The 26,443-nt window shown below is 31.6% G+C and overlaps 1 protein-coding gene across 1 annotated transcript; it reads left to right on the plus strand.

The window, feature by feature from the left end:
* The first annotated feature begins 252 nt into the window (after nucleotides 1–252).
* Nucleotides 253–26,050, plus strand: LOC134700264 (uncharacterized). Its single transcript, XM_063561624.1, has 9 exons — nucleotides 253–725; nucleotides 18,309–18,480; nucleotides 19,977–20,080; nucleotides 20,697–20,822; nucleotides 21,708–21,890; nucleotides 22,624–22,736; nucleotides 23,190–23,328; nucleotides 24,510–24,518; nucleotides 25,204–26,050. Exons 1-9 carry the CDS (start codon nucleotides 659–661, stop codon nucleotides 25,686–25,688), a joined length of 1,398 nt encoding a protein of 465 aa, XP_063417694.1. The 5' UTR covers nucleotides 253–658; the 3' UTR covers nucleotides 25,689–26,050.
* The last annotated feature ends 393 nt before the right edge of the window (nucleotides 26,051–26,443 follow it).

The following is a 26,443-nucleotide window of genomic DNA, read 5'->3' on the forward strand; positions in this document are numbered from 1 at the left end:
TGCAAAATCGAGCACATTTACTTTAACCCCGATTTAATCTTTCAGCAATCGTACCTTGCTAAAGAAATTTTCAAAATCAAAATCTTTTTATAAGGTCACTTAATTATAAAGAGTGGGCGCGATAAACAAAATTTGCATGAACTTTCACAAACAATAAAGTACATGACATTGGTATTTAAGAATAATATCTACGTTTCTATGTGAAAAACATCATTGTGCATTTAACATATAGGGATAAAGAGTGTACAACAATTCATTTTGTAAATGTGCTTGGTATTGCACCACTGAGTTTAAATAATGGGGTTCAAATTCGCTTTTATTCCCGGAGGTTTTGAAATGTGCTGTTAAATATTTAAGATTTCTATTGAGTGCTTTATTAATTACAGAGGATTAAAGAATAAGAATATAATCATAATATTTAGTGTATTGGTTGTTTAAAGTGTATTGATTAATTTCATTTTTCGCGTTGGGAGTCTTATTTAATTATTAAAGATCCGTAATTCAAACCAGAAGTAATGTTCAGACTCATTAACTGTGATCTTTATTCTGATCATAATTTACAATGATATAGCAAACTTGAAGTTGTGAAGCTGGCGTGTTATTTTTCTGATTCTGAAAAAGGAACAGAATCATATTCACGCCTTTTCATTTAAAAGAAATGAAATTTTACGACAAACTTGTGGACATTATTATTCTCCTCTTCATAGTCATCATTTCGTCTACTGGTAAGTACTTTTTTAACAACTATTCCCTATCGTTTTTATACATTCATACATCCCTTGCTTTCAACTGTGTTGGGTTGAGTGTTTTTATTATGGTAATTCCAGAAAAGTACATCGACCGCAATTTTTCAATGATATTTCTATTTCTAACAAATACTAGGAATTTGGATATAGGCGCAGTATTCGCCACTTGACGTTAAGCAATCAATACACAATACATAACCGTTGTTTTAATGACAGTCATAAGTGATGTAAACATTTGATTTATTGAATGTGATTCTTGGCAATTTCTGAATCTGCATCGCTTTATTTAAAAAAAACTCCATGATTAAATCAGGGCCTTTTTTTCAATGATTGTTCGTTACACATTCTATTTACATTTTCAACTTTGTTTCAATTTCATAAAGAATTTAGGAACGAAAGAAATTTTATAATTTATTTTGTTCATCATTTCCGTTACGCATTCTTAAAAAAAAACCAACAGACTGAAGATAATTTGCTAACTGTTTTCATTCTATTAAAATAGGAGGGATAGGTTGGATTTGAACTGAAACTACAAAAACTTTGAATACTATAACATTGAAAACTAGAAAACAGTCAATATACCGTATAGCGGGTTATTTTAGCGGGTGCAAATTTCGCGATTTTTATTAAATAAGGTATACGAAATATTTTGGAGGTTTTTTTATTTTGGCGGATTCAAAACTTGTTGAATACTTAAGCATGTATACTTTTAAAGTGGCGGATTTTTTTTTGGCAATTTAGTTCGATCCGCGAAAATAAGCGAAAATGTAAACCTGCAAAATTAACCCGCTATACGGTATGAAATGCAATCTTTACGTGAAGGTTTTTAACAAGTAACTAGTAACGTTTTAATTAATGCCGCACTATTGTTGAACATTTAGTCGTTGATTTATTTTCAGTTTTTTGAAATTTTGAAAATACGATATGAACCTTTGATTTTGGTCACTTGTCCAGCGAGTTTGGAAATAAATTACTTCTAAATATAATTTAAAAGCTATTAATTTATATTTGATCATATAAACTGTGTACTTTTATTTACATATTATCTAAGCCGTTCCATCAACATGTATGAAATATTTGCCAGTGGACGTAAAGCAAACAATAATTATTTTCTTAGAGAAAACTTTTTTTTAGAATAAGTTTGACTTCCTGTCCCGTTTCAATTGAATTTCTGTGAGCAATATTTCGTAGTATAACTGCTGGTACATGTACATGCATATTTAAGAAATACATGACGAATGCACATCAGCATTTTTCACTTTTCCCCATTCAGACGTGAACAAAGATTCATGTTTATTGTTATATAAAGTTTGATTCAACGTTGTTTATAAATCATTGTTAAACAACAATTTATCAAATGAAAGATAAAAACATTTGTTGTTATATTTTGGATATTTAAACAACAAACAATTAAAATCAGTAAAGAAAATGCATGCTTCGCTCTAAAATATATACGTTGGATACATAAAAAAGGTACAAGCAAAATTAACTTCATAGCTGAGTGACAAATTAAATAAACTATTCGCCGGAGATCGGAAAAGAGCGTCCAAGACGAGGCTATCCTTTTATAAATAGATATAGGAAGATGTGGTGTGAGTGCCAATGAGACAACTCTCCATCCAAATAACAATTTAAAAATTAAACCATTATAGGTTAAAGTACGGCCTTCAACACGGAGCCTTGGCTCACACCGAACAACAAGCTATAAAGGGCCCCTAAACCCACTTTTGAATTCTAATGACAAATCACTTCATCGTAATAAATGAAAATAAATTGAATAAACCTTTCTCATTTTGTCAAGTGAAGATAAATCCACAATGGCAAATTTATAATAAAAAGAATATCGAATTTCCGATTTATGTGCAGGTATTGTCTGTTTAAACGAAACTTTATTGCCCGACTAACTTTCTTGCATTTAAAAACAAATGAAACTATAAAGTTTTGAACGCACAATGCATCTTATGTAGACAGATGAGTTGTTATATTCTGATTTAGATATTTAACACATTGTTCAAAACGTACATTATATGACATAATCAATTGATTGAAAAAAATCCTTCCAAGTTTTTATGGTATCGAATACTTTGGTACAAAAGTTAGTCAAATTGCAGATAATGGACGAGTTTTAAAAGTGTTTATATAACTTCTAACTTTAGAGTTCGGAATACTTGATTGAGTTTCTTCATTTACATTTGAGACCCTTTTTTCGCCAGTTTTTTGTTTGGTTCATTTGTTTCTTGTTAGCACCTTCATCGGTCAGGTTCCTGACTAGGTCTATTCTCCTTTCTTCCTTTTACACCTGACGAAATTTTGCACAGCTGATTTCTGATACGAACAACTGCGGGTTGAACATACATGCACGTATTATTCTAATCGGTGCTAAACATATAAATATCATGTAAAAATAGGAGATATGGTATAATTACAAATTGACAACTATCCAATAGAGTTTAAAAAAAAGTTGATCTCAGCAATTATAGGCAACCGTACTACCTTTAACAATGTAAAAAGCCATATAGTCGGCAATAAAAAACCCAGGCCTTGCGGTCATACAACTTTCTAGCACGATTTTTGTTCTCAGACTCGAGAATCAACCAATCAAAATGCTGGATTTCATATTTCGAGCATGATATGTGTGCTCCAAGCACCGAACAAAGTTTTATGACTTCAACTCCTGATCTTGAGAATTGTCAAACAAGTAAAACTAGAAACTAATGTACTAACTTTCAAGTTCAACTAACATCAATTTCGCTATTTTTTAATTTTTAGACTATTCAGTTTATGTTTGACTTTAAAGTAATTTATTATCGATAACTTTTATTTTGCATAAAGTAAGAGTTAGTGTAGTGATTTATCCAATCTTTAATCTTGTTAATCTAAAAAACGTTTCAAATGTCCGATCGATAAGGGTATTTCTTTTCTTTTTCCCATAATCCCATTACATAGGTACAAATAACAAAACTATTTCCTTAATCACTTAATCGTGGTTGAACTTTGTTTAAAAGATTAAATTGGTGGGAATGAAATAATTGCTCGTCATCAGATCTTGAAACCGTAGCAAGAGTTTTCCTGTTTTTTTTAGGCGTTGTTGATGTTAGATTGCTGTTACACGTCCAGCAGCAATTATCATACTTATTCGGTACGAGAACATTTTAATGCGATCTGATCATGAACTCTGCGTTTTACTAGACGGACACACTAAGCCGGATATTTAACGTGCTTGTCCAAGGAAGATCTGTAACCCTATCGGGACACTTTATTTAAAATCCGAACTGACTAATCTTTGCTCTTTCTCCTCATTTCCATGCCAGGCGTACAAAGTACCGATTTTTAAGTCTTTGGTTTGAACCGAACGAATATCGAACCCATGATCTCACTCAATCAATCGAGGGGGAGGGGCAACGCCACTACGGTGAAAGTGCTGTTTATAATAGATCCAGTATGCTAAATTTGTACAAAAAGGACTGTTCATTTAGTGCAATAAAGATGATCTAATTGTTTAAAAAAAAAAAAAAAAAAAAGGACTGTTCCTTTAATGAGCGTATAAAATATTATTAATATATCGTAATAGACAAGCAAATGCTATTCGAGTACACATTGGTGTTAATCTTTGTTTCAAATATCTCAACTTTTGCTGGTACTTTCAAATGTGACATTTTCGCTGTCTTTTCACACTATGAGATAATAGTTTCTCTAGCCATCTTTCCTCAAATAATTGTCCGTTACTTGAATGATACAACGTCCTTCCTTTTTGGTAGTTCCCTTAATTGCTGAGTGAATGATGAACTCAACGATCAGTGATAAACATCTTTTTTTATACTTGATGCTGTTGAAAATATGCAATACACATGTACAATGTACATGAATTGCAATAATGACTGTGTAAATAAATATCAAACTTCATTTTAAGTATAAAATGAAGAAAAAAGTCAAATAAAATAAAAAAAATAATTGGGCACAAATCAATGATCTTTAAAACATTACTAGCATTGTCATTATATATCGTATGATTGTTTAGATGTGTATCACGAAATTTGATCAAAATATATTTAAGGAACAAACAAATAAACAAATATATGTGTTAACAACATATTGTCTGAGGTGTTTAGTTTATTTCACGGATCATTATCACACAAATTCTCATAAAAAACAGTCATTGATAAAACTGACAAGTGACATAGATACTTGATTTCACTAGAGCACGTTTTAAAGTTGATGTGGTACAAACAATTGTTTACTTATTAACAAAGTGTTGTTGTCTTACTTATTTTATCTAACATCTCTCTTTGTTATATTAACAAACAAACAAAAACAAAAACAATTTTTAACGAAAAGAAACATGTTTCAAACATTTTGGACATGACAAAGACTGAAGTATGGAGGTTAATGAATTTTGTGAGAATAAAATAGCTCGGCGGCCACCAAAACAACGGGTAATCAAGAGAGACTACGAAAGATCTACTAATATCATCTAACTAGAAAATGAACTTTTTTTTTCATGACTGGTATGGGCTCATTAGCAATATTAAGGAATGACACCGAGGAGTAATAGCTCAAATGCAGATTCTATGTTAAATTCTGCACAATGTTATTGTGGCTATTAGGGCTATGCAAGTAAAGTCACAGTCATTTCGTGTAATCTTTCATTGCCTTATTTTGACTTGTGCTGAAAAAATCAACGATTTTTTAATTTCCGATTTTAGAGCTCATTGGTTCCCGGAAATCTAATAGAACAAATGCGGGTAATTCTTATCTGAGCAAAATGGCAAATATGCACTGATATTCCAATTCCATTTACTTTTATTTATTATATAAAAGATTCTACAGCGATCCAAAGTCCGTAAGCTTTCGTCTGATACCAACATTACCTAGATGTTTTACCTATAGGCAAAGTTAAAGCTATGCGTAAGAACTTTTTAATTTTTAAAACTACGTACTGCTTTCTTGTATGGTCTTCATGAACGTGCCCGTTGTGTTATATAGGTCTGAACAGTAAGGGATGCCCTGTAGAAGCTGTTGAAATTGTGTTTTTGTAACACCGTAAAGTAAAGTAAATGTGTTGACTAGATGAAGCATACATGTTAAAGATTAAGCAATAATTGTTGTTTGAAGTTTTTTTAACCGTTCTCATTTTTACTCCAAGTGACAAATTAGAATCATAATAAATAAAAGAAGCACTTTAATCATCAATGCCGACAAAGAAATGCTAAATTCGTAGAAACAAGGTACATATGTTACACAAGAAACACGTTTTGAAAAAAAAAACGCAGACTGAAAGCAAGATAAATTATCTTGACTGCTGGTATTAAAATCATCACTACTTGACGTACTCTATGATAATATAATTAAAACAAGAATGTGTCCTTAAGTACACAGATGCCCCACTCGCACTATCATTTTCCATGTTCAATGGACCGTGAAATTGGGTAAAAAATTTAATTTGGTATTAGAATAAGAAAGTTCATACCATATTATAGGGAACAAGTTTCAAGTTGTTTGGTCTTCAACTGCATCAAAAACTACCTTGACCAAATACTTTAACCTGAAACTCCCACTTTTATGTTCTATGTTCAGTGGACTGTGAAACTAGGGTCAAACGTCTAATCTGGCTTTAAAATTAGAAAGATCATATCATAAATAACAAGTGTACTAAGTATCAAATTGATTGGACTTCAGCTTCATGAAAACTATCTTGACCAAAAACCTTAACCTGAAAATCCCACTTTCGTTTTCTATAAAATTGAGAATGGAATGTTTCGTGGACCGAAAAAGTAGGACCAAAAGTATAATTTGGCTTTAATATTAGAAAGATGATATCATAAGCAACAAGTGCACTAAGTTTCAAGTTGATTGGACTTCAGCTTCATCAAAAACTTTAACCTGAAGTGGCACGGACGAACGAACGAACGGACGGACGAACGGAGGCACAGACCAGAAAACATAATGCCCCTCTACTGTCGTAGGTGGGGGCCGTGGGGTATAAAAAGATATGGTATGATACCCAATAAGACAACTCTCCACAAGAGACCAAACGTTATACAAATTAGCACTAAGGCCTCATATCTGTTTATTTGTGTTCTTTGTTTTATTCACCATATTTTTTTCTAACATTTTTCTACTAATTGAAAGCTTAATTGTCACCTGTTGGGTCTATACACGTTATGAATGATTTCAACATGTTAACAATGACAGTAAATATATAGGAATTTTATCAGCTACGTGAACTCGAACAAAATAAGATAAGATAGCAGTTTGCATGATTACACAGATAGGTCAAGCTATTGTCATTTACAGATCAAATTACATTGAAAGTCAAAAATGGAACGGGAAGTCATTGTCTGACACTTTTTGTCTACGATTTTGTCGGCTTCGCAAATTTATTAGACCGGGTACTTCTGAATTATCAATGAAACCACCTAAATATTGTTGTTAATAACATTTAAACAAAAACAAAACTTGTTACTTAGATAATAAAACAATATACAGTGTATGTGTATCCTGAAGTGATTAATAGATATAAAGAAAACGTACCAAATCGTGATCAAAGTATTAGGCACAATGTACATATTTGTACATTCAATATCATTCTATAATTTCACATTTAAAATTATTCATTATTATTACGTAAAAAATAAATATGACTCTTCCATTATTACAGAACGCTTCAAATGATTTATAATTTATCATAATAATATTATGATGATAATCTTTTGTAGACATATATGATAATGTATCAAATATCAAATAAATACCAAATTATCCGTCTATGCTATATAAAGATCTAAATACTTTCCATTATATTCAATATATCTTCAAGATCATATTAATAATTAAATTGGATCGTTATATAACTGCTGTGCGAACTGCTGCATTAGTATTGATTGTCGGATATTTTCTCAGATATGGTGCATTTCTAAAATGAAAAATAATGAAACTATGAAAGAAGAGTATTTATATATCCTGCGGTAATAACAAAGACCAAGAAGGGGGTTTCGTTTCGGGCCTACATTTCTTTATTGTTATAGACAAATTTTCTGTATTCTACAATTGTTTGCCCATTACATTCTAATCGTTTTATTCTAGCACCCTTTTTATACCTTATGTATTCCTTATTGTTTATGCCAGATTTTCTCTTTTTTTTTTTTTTTGTTTTCCTACACTTAGTTCACTTTTTACCTCTGAAACCACATCCATAAAAAGGGACACTACAAAATATCAAAAACTTCTAAGATCATTTTTTCCAGAGGGAATTGAAATCTAAGTCTCTCATAATCTATAAATTTATAAACAGACAAAAGCCTTAGTATTTCGAAAATTCAAATTTAATAAACAATCAATTTATAATTAATATGACCGTATCAATGATAACTCATGACAACACAGAAGTGCTGACTATAGGGCTAATATTAGTTCTTTGTTTTGTTAAAAATCTTGTGTGCCAAGCATTTTCTAACTGATAATTATACAGTTTGTTTAAAATCTGAATTATGACTAGATCAGAAACATGTTGAGGGGATTATTGTATCAAATGTATGGTCAAAAACGTTTTTTTTTGTCTCGACGAATGACAATTTTACGTAGCCCATTTTGTACTAGTAGATATTTATATGGATTGTTGAATGTAACTATTGTTAATTATTGATATGATTTAAATACTGTATATATTATATCAGTTTGTTAATCTGCACTAAAACCTTACCCACGTAATAATATAATTTATGTCATTGACCAAGCAGATTTAAGTGACTAAAACTAATTTATAGATCTTGCAATCCCTTTAATGGTGAACTGATTCGGGTCAGATATAGAACTTTTATTTGTGCAATGTTTCATAATTAAAAAAATCATTAAAACTTAATATTAAAGGCAGTGTAACAGACTTTTACATTGTAATGAACATGTGACCCTTTTATTTTAAACTATTCGTCCGGCTAGCCGGACTAATATACACTCCGTTTATTTTAACAGTGATATATGTTATAGATAATGCATATTTTAAGGTTTTTCTTGTCGTAGAACACACCGAGGGGTGTCAGGATTGATCAAATGAAAGACCGACCGGAGGGAGGTCTTTCTTTGAACAATCCTGACACCCTGAAGTGTGTTCTACGACAAGAAAAACCTTAAAATATGCATTATCTGACTTATATACCGTCAAAAAAATATTAATTTTATAAAGATTTGTAATATTTAGTATCCTATTTTACCGACACCAATAAAGTGGGATATTCCTTTCTAATGCGTTCAGGTTTTAATACGCCCTGCGGCTCATTTAGATCGTGAAATGAAACTCACAAAATAATTTAGATATAAACCTTTAAAAAATTATTATTCATACACAATAAAAATATTACTTTAACTGCATGAAGTAAGACACAAATGTATTGTTACCATCCGCTAACGGTGTATGACAAATACAAGACACAATGTAAGTACTTTATTGTACCACTTAGCTTATGGAAAAGGGGGAGAGGGTATGTTTTTTTTTTCTATTTGTTATGTTATTTCTATCGCGGAAAAGTGTTTATTTTTTTAACAATTTTACTTGAATCGAATGAAAAATTCAGAAAGATTGTCTTTTGAATAGCAATACATGTTATTAAAAGATAATCAGGATATGAATATATACCCCCGGCACCCGACCCTTTCGTTAGTTACGTTAATGTTATTCAATAGAATACACGATTATCTTATTAGTTGATCATTTGATAGAGTAAAAGGTATACATAAATTTAAAAAAGTTAAGAACTGATACGAAGACGAATATAAATACATGTAGGTCACAGTATGATTTCCTATTCAGTGTGTATCGTTCTGAACATGCATGAAATATTTGCCACTGGACGTTAAACAAGCAACCAAAAATCAATCAACCTTTTCAGTTTGACTCAATAAGATTTTCTAAATCTTACACACAAATATGTTAAATCTGGATTTATTTTATGAAAGTCTACATTAAAATTCATCTGAAATAAATGATAATGTTTCTTTATTGTAGCGGTAAATCAACAAAACTTCACGTTATTTGTCTCTAAAATTAAGATGCGGGACTACAATGACGGTTTCTTTTACACCTATCATCGATTGAATAAAATAAATTTCCAAATCGGCAACAAAAATCTATTAGACGAATAAAGTTTTGAAGTAAATCATAGTAAATTATAGATTGCATGTTTATCAAGGAAAATAATGACCTCACACAGGTCATTATTTTATGCCTTGGAGCATGTATCATTGAAACATGGTATCGTCCGGGTTGATTCTGAAAAAGAATGACCTGTCGTTCTGAAAGAAAATAACTCCATATAGGTATATAACATATATTTGCCAATATTACACAATTTGATATTATGGACTATTATACTTTGTTTGTGAAACCTAGATTAATTAATAATCCACAACTTTATACGTAAGGAAACTCATGTACCACATCATTAATACGACAGCTGTTTTTCCATTTGTTAGATGTCTTAATTTTAACTTTTTCTTCCCTTTTGAATTTAGTAGGAGTTCGTGTATTTTTGTTTTTTTTCATTTTTCTTAAAAATATTTCCTTGTATTAGCAGCTTGTTAAGTTAATGTATCCTATATTTCATTTCCGAGACATTTTCATTTAATATCTTAGGTATTTCAAAGCACCGACATTTTTAATTTGGGGTTTCTATAGAATATTTTGGAAACTTGAGGTTACATGGGTACTAAAGCTTGTATGCAGGTTTTAAAAAAAAATAGATGAGAATTTGATTGGTTAACTTCCATTGATGGTTATTTTCATATATGCAATGAAATTGGATGTGAAATTTTGTCTTTAATACTGGACAGAAAAACGCTTTACTTATAGCAAGTAGCTCTTTATTTGAAACAAAGATAAATTCAGCACATTTTTTAAAAAGATCAAATTTAACAAAGACTAATATGGGAAATCACTGGTGGTATTACCATATTTTGACTATTTTACCGATCATGTCTGTTTTGTTCACACATCGTTGTAAGAATAACGTAATTTGATTCGATTTGTTTAGCGCTATAAAACCAGGTTCATTCCAATCCCCCATTTTCTACATTGGAAAATTACTGAACTAAGTTAGGAATATGACAGTTGTTGTCCATTCGTTTGATGTGTTTTATCACTTGATTTTGGGATTTGATTATGGGCATTTTTTCCTCCGAGTTCAGTAGTTTTGTGATTTTATTTCTTACACCATAAGCAAATGAGGACATTTTTGCCCACGGATACGCCGGTATAACCTACAGCATATTGTGTCTGTAGCGAGTCAGGCTATCTTGGTCATGAGTTGTTTGATTTTGTTTGCCATTGTTTGTACGTCCATCGTTTTAGAAGAATATGATTTTGATGGTTTTTGTTGGCTGTTAAAATGTATACTTTTTGATATTTGTTTGAAGTTTATTCCTTTTTTATGAATAATATGTATATTTTTTTCGACATGAACTATTATTATTGCAGGGTTTTTTTTAAGAACGAAACTTCATTACATGAGACGAAGTGTGATTGCTTATAAAAAAACCACACTTTATTGAAACAAATAATTTTTTATTCCTTTTATAAAAAGTAAATTTCTTACCTCTTTTGATACCATGACGGTTGTTAAAAGTTAATTATATTTCTTTTATATGTTTTACATGTATCTGGCTTCAATCATTGATTCGAGCTACTCAATGACAGATGTTCAAGAAACATGGTTTATGTGATTTCAGTTGATAAAATACATTCATCTTGTATTCTAAATCATTGCTGCTATCGAGTTTTAAATGGCCATTTTCACGACACCTCTGTACATACAAAGTAATTTATCGACTCTTCACTCTGATCTTTGATTTTGACACAATTACAAACATACATTGGCTAGAGGTATAGGGGGAGGGTTGATTAGTATGGCGTTCATTATCACTGAACTAGTATATATTTGTTTAGGGGCCAGCTGAAGGACGCTTCCGGGAGCGGGAATGTCTCACTTCATTGAAGACCTGTAGGTGACCTTCTGCTGTTGTGTTTTTTCTTTGGTCGGGTTGTTGTCTTCTTCACACATTCCCCATTTCCATTCTCAATTTTATTATATGTTATTTTGTTCATTTAAAAAATGCCGTTTGTTTGTAGTGTTTGATATAATAACAGCTTATCGAAAGGAGACGAACAGATCTTGTCTAGGGCATTTGTTAACATTTTCTGTTAATTGAACGTGATGATTTTTCAAGGAATGTGTATGAGTAAAAATTTGCAATATAATCATTTATGAATATTAAAATTGAATATAGACGGAAACCAACTTAAAGGTACAATGAAATAAAGCGATCTATTTACAAGATAATGATTTAATCTGAACAGATAACAAGAACTAACAATTCTGCAAACATTACCATTAACTTTTCATAAACCACACTGAAAAGCTACCTTGAATAGATTTGACTACACCGTTTATCACCCTTTATTCATTTAAATTTGATCATTTAAATCTGAAAGTGAACATTTAAATACAATCAAAATGTCTCAACACAGGCAAAAGATTTAAAATTGTGTTTAATATGTAATGTTGCATTCGAAATATATTAAAGCACTTCAAGTTAACATATTGTATAATTTCAGATGTGTTGAACTTGCATTGACACAGTTCTATTTCAAATATTAATGAAAACATTTGTATATAGTGAAATATCAACACATGAATGCATTATATGAAATCACATGTTATTTAAGAATTGAATGCTTCTTTTTGTAAATTTATTGGGTGGTAAAAGCGTTGACCGAAGTACATTTTGTATGAAGCGCGGAAGCGCTTCATTCTAAAAATGTACGCACGGTCAACGCTTTTACAACCCTATAAAGTTTCAAAAAGAAGTATTCAATACTTATAATTACATTTTTTTAGCTAAAATCACGGAAACACGATTTTTATCCAGTTTTATTTAATTCACCTGTGCACTTTTTTGTGGGACCTCGTGTCATCAGGCATGATAAATGTTATTGTCTGATGCAATTGTTTACGGAATAACATGTTAGCCAATCAGAATAACGTATTATAATGAAACTTACATCTAATGTAATTATTAGTATATAATTTATTGGACTTTCATAGTCTCGATTTATATTCAACATGTAATTGATTTTGAATATTATATTACATACTATGCAAACCACTAGTTTAAAAAACCCAGATTGAACAATTCCTGAATGCAAGGCACCGATACATTGTAAGAACGGCGCAACATCGATATTACGTCTGTGTTAGTGTTAATAAACAATTGTTGTATTCAATATAGACGCAGCTACTTAGATCTACATAGGGTACGTAGATTTTTGACTACTGAACGTGTAGATAGCCTAGCTGCTATAAAGGTCTTGATAGATGCTGGCAAAGCTAAGAAGCTGCTACGATATTGAACGCAACCATTGTAAACATCGATTATGTGTTTGAATGAAGTGTTATGCGATGGTAAACATCAATAATACATCCGTGTTAGGTGTTTTACGATGATAAACATCGATAATACATCCGTGTTAGGTGTTATGCGATGGAAAACATCGATACTACATCCGTGTTAGGTGTAATGCGATGGCAAACATCGATAATACATCCGTGTTAGGTGTAATGCGATGGTAAACATCGATAATACATCCGTGTTAGGTGTTATGCGATGGAAAACATCGATACTACATCCGTGTTAGGTGTAATGCGATGGCAAACATCGATAATACATCCGTGTTAGGTGTTATGCAATGGTAAACATCTATAATGCATCAGTGTTAGGTGTTATGCGATGGCAAACATCGATAATACATCCGTGTTAGGTGTTATGCGATGGCAAACATCGATAATACATCAGTGTTAGGTGTAATGCGATGGCAAACATCAATAATACAACCGTGTTAGGTGTTATGCGATGTAAACATCGATAATTCATCCGTGTTAGGTGTTATGCGATGGTAAACATCGATAATACATCCGTGTTAGGTGTAATACGATGGTAAACATCGATAATACATCCGTGTTAGGTGTTATGCGATGGTAAACATCAATAATACATCCGTGTTAGGTGTTATACGATGGTAAACATCGATAATACATCCGTGTTAGGTGTTATGCGATGGTAAACATCTATAATACATCCGTGTTAGGTGTTATGCGATGGTAAACATCGATAATTCATCCGTGTTAGGTGTTATGCGATGGTAAACATTGATAATACATCCGTGTTAGGTGTAATGCGATGGTAAAAATCGATTATACATCCGTGTTAGGTGTTATGCGATGGTAAACATCGATAATACATCCGTGATAGGTGTTATGCGATGATAAACATCGATTATATACCCGTGTTAGGTGTTATGCAATGGTAAACATCTATAATACATCCGTGTAAGGTGTAATGCGATGACAAACATCGATAATACATCCGTGTTAGGTGTTATGCGATAGTGAACATCTATAATACATCCGTGTAAGGTGTAATGCGATGGCAAACATCGATAATACATCCGTGTTAGGTGTTATGCGATGGTAAACATCGATAATTCATCCGTGTTAGGTGTTATGCGATGGTAAACATCGATAATACATCCATGTTAGGTGTAATACGATGGTAAACATCGATAATACATCCGTGTTAGGTGTTATGCGATGGTAAACATCGATAATACATCCGTGTTAGGTGTAATACGATGGTAAACATCGATAATACATCAGTGTTAGGTGTTATGCGATGGTAAACATCTATAATACATCCGTGTTAGGTGTAATGCGATGGTAAACATCGATAATACATCCGTGTTAGGTGTAATACGATGGTAAACATCGATAATACATCCGTGTTAGGTGTTATGCGATGGTAAACATCGATAATATATCCGTGTTAGGTGTTATGCGATGGTAAACATCTATAATACATCCGTGTTAGGTGTTATGCGATGGTAAACATCGATAATTCATCCGTGTTAGGTGTTATGCGATGGTAAACATCGATAATACATTCGTGTTAGGTGTAATACGATGGTAAACATCGATAATACATCTGTGTTAGGTGTTATGCGATGGTAAACATCAATAATACATCCGTGTTAGGTGTTATGCGATGATAAACATCTATAATACCTCCGTGTTATGTGTTATGCGATGGTAAACATCGATAATACATCCGTGTTAGGTGTAATACGATGATAAACATCTAACACCTAACATCCGTGTTAGGTGTTATGCGATGGTAAACATCGATAATACATCCGTGTTAGGTGTTATGCGATGGTAAACATCGATAATACATCCGTGTTAGGTGTTTTGCGATGGTAAACATCGATAATACATTCGTGTTAGGTGCTATGCGATGGTAAACATCGATAAATAAAGGCAACAGTAGTATACGCCGTTAATCTATGGACAAAAACAAAATCGGGGTAACAAACTAAAACTGAGGGAAACATATTAAATATAACAGGAGAACAACGACACAACATTAAAACACAGAAACGGACTAAGCATTAGACAAATTCCTTTGAGAATAAGAAATATAACATCAGAACCAAATACACGAATTTGGGATAGAAAAATACCGTGACACGTCTTTTAAATATTGCAAGAAATTATAGGCGCCCATATATGTACTAACTAATCGTCTTAACATTGTAAAAGTCGTTTGTACTAGCAAACTTTCAAATATTTATAGCAAAACAAGAAGGCATAGACTAATTTATATTTGCGAAAACAAAAACGTTGTTTTTTTGTTATTTTGTTCATTTAAAAATGATGTTTGTTTGTATTTTTATTTATATAAGAACATCTGACCGAAAAAAGACGAACAAATCTAATTTTGTCTAGTGTATTTGTCAAATCTTCTGTAGTCACGAAATTGAAAGTGGCTGTTCTTCAATGAACGTGCATGAGGAAAGATTTACAATATAATCCTTTATGAATACTAAAACTGAATAAAGACGAATGCATTATACTTAAAAGTACAATGAAATAAAGTGAGTATTTTACATGGTATACTGATTTAATCAGAGGAAATAACAATCTTGCAATCATTACCATTAACTTTTCATCAACCACACCGAAATAGATTTGACTAAACCGTTTATCACCTTTTATTCATTTAAATTCGTTCATTTAATTCTGAAAGTGAACATTTAAATACAATTTGAATGTCTCAACACAGACAAAAGATTTAAAATTGCTTTAAATATATAATGTTGCATTCGAAATATATTAAAGCTTTTCAAGTTAACATATTGTATAATTTCTGATATGTTGAACTTGCATTGACACGGTTCTTTCTCAAATATTAATGAATACATTTGTATATAGTGAAATATCAACAAATGAATGCATTATATAATATACAATTATTGACTTTTGATGAGGTTGATACAAGGATTTATCAACCCCAGAGATGTGATATTCACCAAGGCCAACGGCCGAGGTGAATATCACATCTCTGGGGTTGATAAATCATTGTATCAACTGATATCAAAAGTCAACAATTGCTTTATTATATGACTCTTTAGTTCTCATTTTAATATTTTTAGATTGTGAAATATATCCTTGGTTAGATGGTATTTTGCCTAGACTGTTTTTATTTTATGCTTGGGATTTGATTTTTATTTTTAGAATCCTTTTCTATCAAAATCTTCTTAATTTCCTCATTATTTAACGATGAAAAGCGTTTTTCAGTAGCTACTTCTGCTGCTCCAGCCATACTTTGTTGCCGGAAACATGTAACTGTTGTCTGTCAGATCGAAACGATTTTATGTCGAGAGCGCTGATTGGTTGATATTTATTCGGTCGTTCAATTAAAAACCATTTTATTTATACATCCCGTAAATAGCTAACAAGAATTCCCCGTTTCTATATTTAGGTACACGGACGCTGTTCCAAATCTTATATTAACCTCTCGTGATTTTTGCCGCGGTGAATATAATGTTTTATCAAAGAGGATTTCCTATGCTTTTAGCCAATGAGAAAACAGAAAATTTATAGTCATATAATAAAATCACATATATAACTAATGGGACTTTCGTAGTCCGTATTATATCAAATATATAATAAATACTATGCAAACCACTGGTTTTGAAAATAACAGATTGAAAAGTTACTGAATGCAAAGCACCGATAAATTAGAAGAACGGCTCTTATAAAGCTGGCATTTTCTTTATTTAAACATTTACAAGATACCCTTCAACGAGGGACTTAATATATTGTGTCTAGACTACAGAAACCATTCGTACAAACAATTGATTAGGTAAATGTGTGACGTTTTTCAGTTAATTTCATCTCAGTGCAAATATGATTAAAAACATCAATGTTTGAATTGATGAATCAGCTCTAGATTGTAGCTTTCGACAAATGTTTCCATTGTTTTATAAAAAAAAGAGGGTTTTTGTTTGTTTGATTTGAAGCTCATTATGTGTTCAAGTGTTTATTTTCGATTGCAGCGCAGGTTTGTATTAGTCCGTCACACATGGACTAACTTGTCTTCCACATATGAACCAGTTATCTCAAACTTTCCTCAAGAGATATTGATTTGCAATATGTGCATCTGTTGCAGTCAAAAATAGAACGTTAATGTTATGAAAATACTTGTGAACCTGTAAAAAAATCCCGGGTTACACTAAACCTTAAATTAAATACTTCCTTTTTTTTAAACATGTAGTACCAAAATATGTATTAAACTTAAATTAAGTACTTAGTATCATTTAAAGCCGTTAAAACACGAACGTTGTTAAATACCAAATAAAAACAATATTGTTTTATTCCGTATTAACCTTATATACAGGAATGCCGTGATCGAATTAATCCGAATTGTGCACTTCTAAGCGGTTTAAACTAATACACGTATTAAAAGGATCAGACGCATAATAAATAAAAGAGAAGAGAAAAGAAAAGATAGCAAGGGGGCGTTCAAACAAACAGCGTTAGTCTACGAAAAGCAGCGAATAGCGCAGCTTAAAGAATATTTAAAAAAAAGTTAATTAAATTAATTGGTTTTTATTTAAATTTCTGTGAGACCAGATATCAAGCGATACACGTTTTAGAAAGAATCTACTGAGCTTCATGCTCGTTTCGTGAACACCTGTTTTATAAAATCAAGTATCCCTGTATTTATAACCCTATTTTATATTCCTCATATTTGAATTATTAGATGTTCATGCCGCAGTAGTCTTGTAGATTAGTGTTACTCAAAGGGAAATATTTCACTGAATGTGTTTTACCACTGACCGAAAGTATATATACCAAAATGAGCATTTGCGAATTCATATAGGAATCATTAAGTGCTTCACCGTCTTTCTGAATGGGTTTGATCGGATTACGAAACTTTTTCATAATATTTGATAGGTTTCAGAATTCTTTATTTTATTGTATCTTTCCATTATTTTCCTATACTTAATTTGATGACAAGCATGCATGGTTTTCAATGTGCGTACATCGATTAAGACTAACTTGAGTTATTTAATTAAGATTTCTAATGTCTTGTTATGTCTTGTTAGAGCTGTTCAATATATTTCACACATTTAAAGACAAACTTAAATTCATTATTTTTATTTTTTCAATTTTTCAGATGCCAGTTGCTCATTTCCTACTGAGATATCAGGCGTATGGCACAGTGCCCACAAAGGGGCGTTAACATTCAACGACACCCATCTTACAGGGTATCCTATATACATGTCTGTTTCAGTGCAGTCATTAAACTTTTCATGCGAAGAGAGTAGCGGCGATTATTTTATGCTGAAGTATGTATAAACACATGTATTATCACAAAATACCACACTCCAAGGATAATTATGATAGGGGAAGTTTATAAAACATAGTAAAATAAAACGGTGAACAAAATCAAACAAACGGAAAGAAAGAAAACAACTGTCATATTCCTGCTTGGTACAGACATTTTTCGAACAAAATATAGAGTATACTTTGTTTTATAGCTAGTTAGACCCCCATTTATATTACAGTTCTGCTATATAGACACAATTATGTTTTATATAATTTTGAAGAGATAATGTTCAAAACAGTGAAAACATATCAACCAAATTTTCCCAAGAAAGGGGGGGGGGGGGGGGGCTGGATCCGGCAATGAGTTGCATATAAAAAGTAACAATTTGATGAAACGTCTCATTCTTGATGTTACTATATGGTCGAATGATGGGATTGTGAAAGGTTTAGCTATTCAACCAGGTTAAATCCACCATTTTCTAACTAAGAAAATGCCTGTACCAAGTCTAGAATATGAGAGTTGTCCATTCGTTTGATGTGTTTTAGCTTTTGAGTTTGTTATTGATGAGGTTTTTACTTTGAATTTTCCTTAATGTTTGATATTTTTTTGTTAATTTATCTTTTGTGCGTAGAGCATTCAGAGAATATCAGTGGTCGTCTGATGTACCGATATAACATAACTGTCGACCAAATCATGATGGATTCTACAAACGTTCCACGGCATGACGTCAAGTTTGTCCTTGGTTAAATAGCTTCCTCATTGCTAACAACTTTTTTTTATCTACAGTTAGGCATACATCTAATATTAACTACCATAGATCTGCCATCTGCATCAAAGACTACTGAAGGCAATTGATGAATACAATAAATAAAATGTAGATGTGACAAACAACCAGTCAGACTTATAATTGTAGCGGGCTAGAACAGTTCTATTTATCTTTTCAAGAAGCTAGCTTGTACTTAAATAGAAAAAATACTGAATATAAATTTATTTGATCGAACAAAATACACGTTGCATTGATTATAAGCAAAATATCCGTAATCGTTTTCAGAAGGTATTTTGGTTTTGATCTGTGAAACATTTTTGTATATGCACTCGTAACCTATTACATGCTAGCTCAATATCCATTTTTCTTTTACAAATAGCTCTCTTCAGCAAAGTAAGGCTTTTCCTCTTTTTCGGTTGACTATAACAAAAGTGCTCCATACAATTTCATGTTACTTTTGCTTTTTTCAAATTTGAAATTCAAACTACAAACATTCTTTGATCACATGGTATATCAATATTTTAAAATAAATAAACAACAAAATAAACTAGTAACATTTTCAATTAAACAAAACCAACTTATATAAAATAGATATGTTCAACTGTTGATTTGCAAACTGACCTATTTTTTTATTCATTAAGTTATGATATTTGTTTTTGTTGTTTATCATCAGTTACAATTGTTGTTTAAAAATCACCATACTTCAATTTCTCTTATTATGAATATTCTGTATTTTCTTTTGTCCACAGAGCAACAGAAACAGCTTTTATATTCAACAATGATATAAGAGCATACTTGTGCTTGTATATGAAAAGAATATCTGAATATAAATATTATTATCAGTTGGGTACAAGTAAGTAACATTATATTCTACGAAACTTTACAGGAAAGATTGAAAACTACCAAATTATTCATCTGCTAATCAAGAAGGACGAAAGAGGTATAGTCAAACTCATAGATTGAAAATAAACTGACAACGAAATGGCTAAAAATAAAAAGACAAACAGACAAATATTTATTATAGTACAGAAGACACAACATAGAAAATTATCGACTTAGCAACACAAACACAACCCAAAACTGGAGGTGATCTCAGTTGCTCCGGACAAGACAGATCCTGCTCCACATGTGGCACCCGTCGTGTTGCTAAGAGAGTGATACTATCAAAGTTTTTATATTTTGATTGAAAATGATTGGAAATGAATCAAATTCGTATATAAATCTAATTGTGAGGCTAAAAGATTCTTGTCGTCACTCTATATATTTCCCCATGTCCTCTTTACAATTTTGTAATCTTAGACGGAGTACGTACTACATGTGAGATACACATGCCTAGCATATTGAACGAGTGATCACATTAACAAAATTTCAAAAAATTATTATGCAATTATTAAAAATCATGTATTTATCTAGGTCATGCTAATATAATTATAGTTATAAAACAATTATATACCTATATCCCTTTGCAGATGTGGACCTTACAAACAATGATCATATCAAAGGTACCTTAGAGGGTTCAACTGTAGTAATGTCAGATGTCTGTAATAGGGCAACACCTTATGAAGCTAGTACTTATATAGTACTGGTTAAAGATGGTACGTTACATCCAAATCATACAATTAAACTTCATAAAGATATAAAAAGAATGGATTATATGATGCAGCTTAAATGTAATTGTTCATGTTGCAGTTGTTATATACATGCTTATCTCCGCCTACTTATATTGTTTGCAGATGTCAATTTTAGATACATTGCTTCAGCAAACTTAATTACAAACAAAGCAAGCAAGCAAACAAAACCTTTAGCTAGCTAGCATTATGATGACAGTTGTAAATATAGGAAGGATGTTCGATCTTTTGTTCAAACAGACAAGCGTTTTAAAAGACTGTTATAAATTGATAGTATTTCCAAAAATTGGGCTGGAAATGATTCTCCCCATATGTGATAAAATTATGAAAATGAAAGTAGGGGTTAGGGGAAACAAATTTACTGGACCGTCATGGACAAAATTAGAGGATTTTAAAATATCTGACAAAAGGTCAAACTAAGAGTAGCTGACATCATTAAATAGATCAGTGGTTTAAACACAAAATATAACAACACATCGAAAAAAATTAAATACGTAGTAGTTTATCGACATTCAAAGTGAGAAATACAAGTAGCAAACACACACTAATACAATCACATGAACTCCAAAAGGAACAAAAACGGGTGTGTCAACTGAATATTTGTCTCCTAATTGCGTAAAACGCCACCACGTGAATACACACACTTTGTTAAATTGATCAGTCGACATTTTTTAAGTATCTAAGCATCAATAACAACAAATAGCTGCGCTAGAGAGTGGAAACATCGGAATGTCGTATCAGTCAAACGATTTGTGATGGTGAAAAAAAACTGATGAAGTAACGATTCAAAAGAAATGTTTTAAACATATTGTAGAATTATTTTGAATATATATATTTGTTTTCCAATTTTAGGTTCCCCTGCTTCGGGAATGGGTGAAGCCACTTGTTCGAACGCCCTATTGGCCAATTACGGTTCTGTATCAATAACTGCTGCATCCGGGGCTTCTTGTTCTAGCACAACGTTCGATGGATGTACTGTCAAAACTGGACAGACTTATACCTACGACGGAGGATGCTCTACAATCCCATTTTCAAGTGAGTCGGATAATTGCTAAATGGAATTCTAACTCAAGGCAGACATCGTATCAAATACCAAATATAGCAGTTAAAGATATTATAAAAATACTATCTATTGTTGGTCATTATCGTCATAATTGTTATACTCTTTAATGTTAGAATATTTTCAATAAAGAGCAACAATGAATTAATCATTTGATTTTGACTTTGTCATGTGATTGGGGACTCTCCGATTCCTTTTTGAGTTCAGTATTTTTTTTAATTTTACACTCAAATTAGATGAAAGTACATCTTCCTCATATTTTTACACTTTGATTTATTGAATGGCGAAGAAAGGATAGAAGATTGTCATACAAGTGAGAAGTGTTGTTAGGTATAATCTGGTTTTAATCAACCATTTTCTACAGAAAGAAATATCTGTCAGAAATACTATCGTTGTTTTTCATTCGGATGATGATGTGTTTAGACTTTTTATTTTGATTTTTAAGAGACCTTTGTCTTTGAACTGTCCTTGGAGTTATGTATTAATTTTACATTTTTCAATACTTAAACACCATATCAAATATCACAAAGATCTGAATTTATAAAGAATTGTTGAAAATGTTCAATAATGCAAGCATTGGCAAGATGCTTTGCTGTCAATATTGTTAATGACAACATTCTTAGCTGTCCGTTGTCAAGACAACATTCGATGCATTTAGGTTTTGATCGTGTAATTTTAATGTCAAAATACATTTTTCTAATATCATAGGTAGTGGAAACTTTGTATGTATGAAATCTGTTACAAGTAATGGGTATGCATATTTATCTGTATGGAACAACGACACAAGCGTTGCGAATGGAGACTATCAGTTTTCCTGTCTAGTAAGTTCTTTTTTTCTTTCTTTTTTGAAGACTTAAAATACATTTATTGCGCATCACCTGAATATACATGATATAGTCTACCTTGTATTACACAGGGAAGCATTCAGAAGTGGTCTTGTGTTTACAATGAAACATCGTCCATGAATAAACAGTGGACCCTATTATAAAAAATCTATTTTATATTGTTACATACATATTAATTTCACAGACAGAGTTTGCGTATAAAAGATTTATAACATTCTACAGTAAATAAAATACATCAAAATCCTCAAAGACACACTTCAATTTACTCAATAATTTACCTTTATTTATAATTGACATTTAAATTTTTGTACTGTTAACACCTGAATTACATTGATATGTTTCTAGTAACATTAGTCAGTTCTTATTATATAAAATGTACGATTTATTTTAGAGAGAATAATCTGTTTTTTTTTTTAAATTAACTTGTAGGTAATAAGTCAATCATCCTCAGGAAAAACTACGTACGCTACAGAGGTACCCAATTATTGTTCCGATACAACACAAACTTCAACGGCTCTTCCTTCAGGTGCAACAGAAGGGAATATATATGTGTTTTCAAGTCAAACGGGTATGTTTCCCACAATAAAAAAACAAGATATTCACGCTATCCTATGATTTTTTTAAAAAGTTATCAAACATAAAAGGTAGATAAACTCATCATAGATACCAGGACTAACATTTTACACTTACGCCTGACACGCGTTTCGTCTACAAAAGACGCATCAGTGACGCTCGAATAATGCAAATAAAGGACAAATAAATTACGAAGTTGAAGAGCATTGAGGACGAGCATAGCTGCTTGTCGGAAACAGTGAGTAAGCTATATTTGAAATAAAGCTTAAGCAACTATTACCAAATCTCCCATATTCATATTCTTACCATCCCTAACAGCAACTATTTGACACATGTAACATTTGTGTAAAGAACTGTTCTGGTTTTTCTGTTTAAGCTCCATTGTGGTACCAGATTGAATTCGTGGTAAACAAACACAATGTAATATTACCGCGGGATTACAAACAAATGTATGAAATCGGACCGGAAACACTGAAAGTGTTTTGAGGAAATAGACAGTTTAGTTGATATACAACATTGCATATATATATGTATGTCAGGAACCTCTGGCCTTTGTTAGTCTTGTATTATTTTAATTTTAGTTTCTTGTGTACAATTAGGAAATTAGTATGGCGTTCATTATCACTTGACAAGTATATAATTGTTAAGGAGCCAGCTGAAGGACGCCCCCGGGTGCGTGAATTTCTCGCTCCATTCAAGACCTAATGGTGACCTTCTGCTGCTGTTTTTTCTATGGTCGGGTTAATGTCTCCTTGACACATTCTCCATTTCCTGTCTCAATTTTTTGCATAATTATAAAATAAGTCTAACAGTATTTGAGATGGTTAAGACTCTAGCCACAATACACACATATTCGTTTCACACTTAGATAAAAATAAGTTACTGTTAAACACGCATATGCGTGCACGTCCGTAGTCATTGAAAACACAATGCAAAAACAAAATAAAAATGTAAATATGTCAAATTCTAAATACATAAAAAAATATTTGGTGAAACACTTTTTAAAAGGGTATTAAGTCTCAAATATAAATTTGTTTTTCTAATACATCAGACCTTTATTACAAAACGAATATAGCTTTGCAATGGAATTTATTTTCAACTACATGTATTGTAGAATTTTAAATAGAACTTGAAATATATTAAACTTTTATAAACTCAATACTTTTATCATTTCAGAAACCTGTGGTAAGTGTAACTATATAGCTACATTGACGAGTTCTCGTACATAGTTTCATCTCTAAATTATTCAGATACCGAATAAAGGACTTCGTACGGATATCATTTTACTATTTCGACTTTAAATATTGATTTGTTCAAAGTTAAATCTGATAATGAAATAATGGAAATAAACTGAGAATATTCTTGGTCAATCGAGTATGAAAACCAGCATTTATTTCACTTTTTTGTGATGATGCAGGTGCACAAAAAAAATATTGTCTTGTCTTTCAAAGATTATTTTATTTTTCTGTAATGTAAGTGCTATTAAACTGTTTATTTGCAAGCTAAAATTATTATAGTATTTCCTTATTGGTGTGTGCACGTGTCAGGTTAACAATGATGCATATGCTGCGTCCAGAAATAACTAGACTCGATGGTTATTATTATGAATATTTTTAAAAATATTTGATCTTACCTGAAAGTAAAAATGAGTTGAGGTGAGAATGTTTTTTTAAATGCTCTGTGTTGAAGGCCTCAGTAGCAGCCTTAGAATATAAGTTAAGGCTCTGTTCCTTACTTCTTTTGTAGTCTTTTTAACTGTGCATGTACTGATATTTTATCATGGATGGATACTTGATATTCTTTGATTGTCGATTTTTGAAAATGAATACAATACTATTAATCTACATATTATTTAATAATCTCATTTCAGCTACCATTGTTGAAGGACAGTCAAATGCAGTGTTTTATGCTACCATATTTTTTGGAGCTTTGACATTAATTGCCGTCACGGTTTTGATAGTGGTTCTCTTGAAAACAAAAGGGTGTCCGAAATGTTGTTGTCCACCGTGTTCTTGTTTTCGTTCATGTCCGTCATGTCCATCATGTTCCTGTTTCCGATGTAAGTCTTGTAAAAGAAACAAAGTGGGAGATAGTGGTGAGCACGATCCGGAATCTGGCGAATACCCACAGGAAGACGGTAGGCCAGATGACGTGGCGAATACAATATTCAGATTGCCACCATTTGATGCGTTCAAACCGAAAAGACCAATTCCAATTGGTCCAGTTGTGGAGGCAAGTATTATGCCGTTACCTAAGGTTGAGCCATTGTATGCTAGATATACAGACAATAGAATAAAACGAACAGCATCAATGAGGTCCATTGGAAGTATTTTTAGTTTTAAAATGAAGTTTTGATACAAGAAAATATATTTGGTGCGCTTAAAGGACTCAGTTTTATTTGCATTTTGTATTCTGTGATAACATATATTGCTGTACTCTCAACTTAAGCCTTTCTGTATATTATATATGTTATTCGACAATGGCATTTGTTTACTGTGTGTACATTGTAAAGATGCTTGCTCATCATTCTATGCATTTACCGGATGACTCATTAGTGTGCAACCATAAATTGCATATTATGAATTTTGAATAGAGCCAATTTATTTATTGAGAGACGTAGTTAAAAATAGATTTATGACTTCTGAAAGGATAAAGATAAGCGATCCTTTTGAATTAATTGAACGGAACTCACCTTGCAAGATTTTCTTTTACCGTTGAATGTAAAAAAAATGTATATTCATATGTTCTTTCTTTGACCTTTGAAATAGGAAAAGGAATGTATTCGAAAAATTAATAATTTCATTGGAAAAGGAATATATTCGAAAAATGAATGATTTCAGATTGTACTGGTTAATTAATTGTTATTTGTTATACATTTGAGTTGAACATTGTTGTATTATTATTTTGATTATTAAATATTAATTCAGATTTGTTGTTTTAATAATAAAAATTGTGAAGTACATTGCAATACAAACTACAAATTTCACAAATCATAATTAAATATAAAGGATCTATGTAAATGGTGTGGAAGTTAGTGCAGTCGCACGATCCAGGGCATAATAAATAGTTGACCGTAAAGGGTTCTGGATAGCTTTAATAATGAAGTATCA

Source organism: Mytilus trossulus, unplaced genomic scaffold (assembly GCF_036588685.1).
Source record: "Mytilus trossulus isolate FHL-02 unplaced genomic scaffold, PNRI_Mtr1.1.1.hap1 h1tg000128l__unscaffolded, whole genome shotgun sequence".
Taxonomy (NCBI): domain Eukaryota; kingdom Metazoa; phylum Mollusca; class Bivalvia; order Mytilida; family Mytilidae; genus Mytilus; species Mytilus trossulus.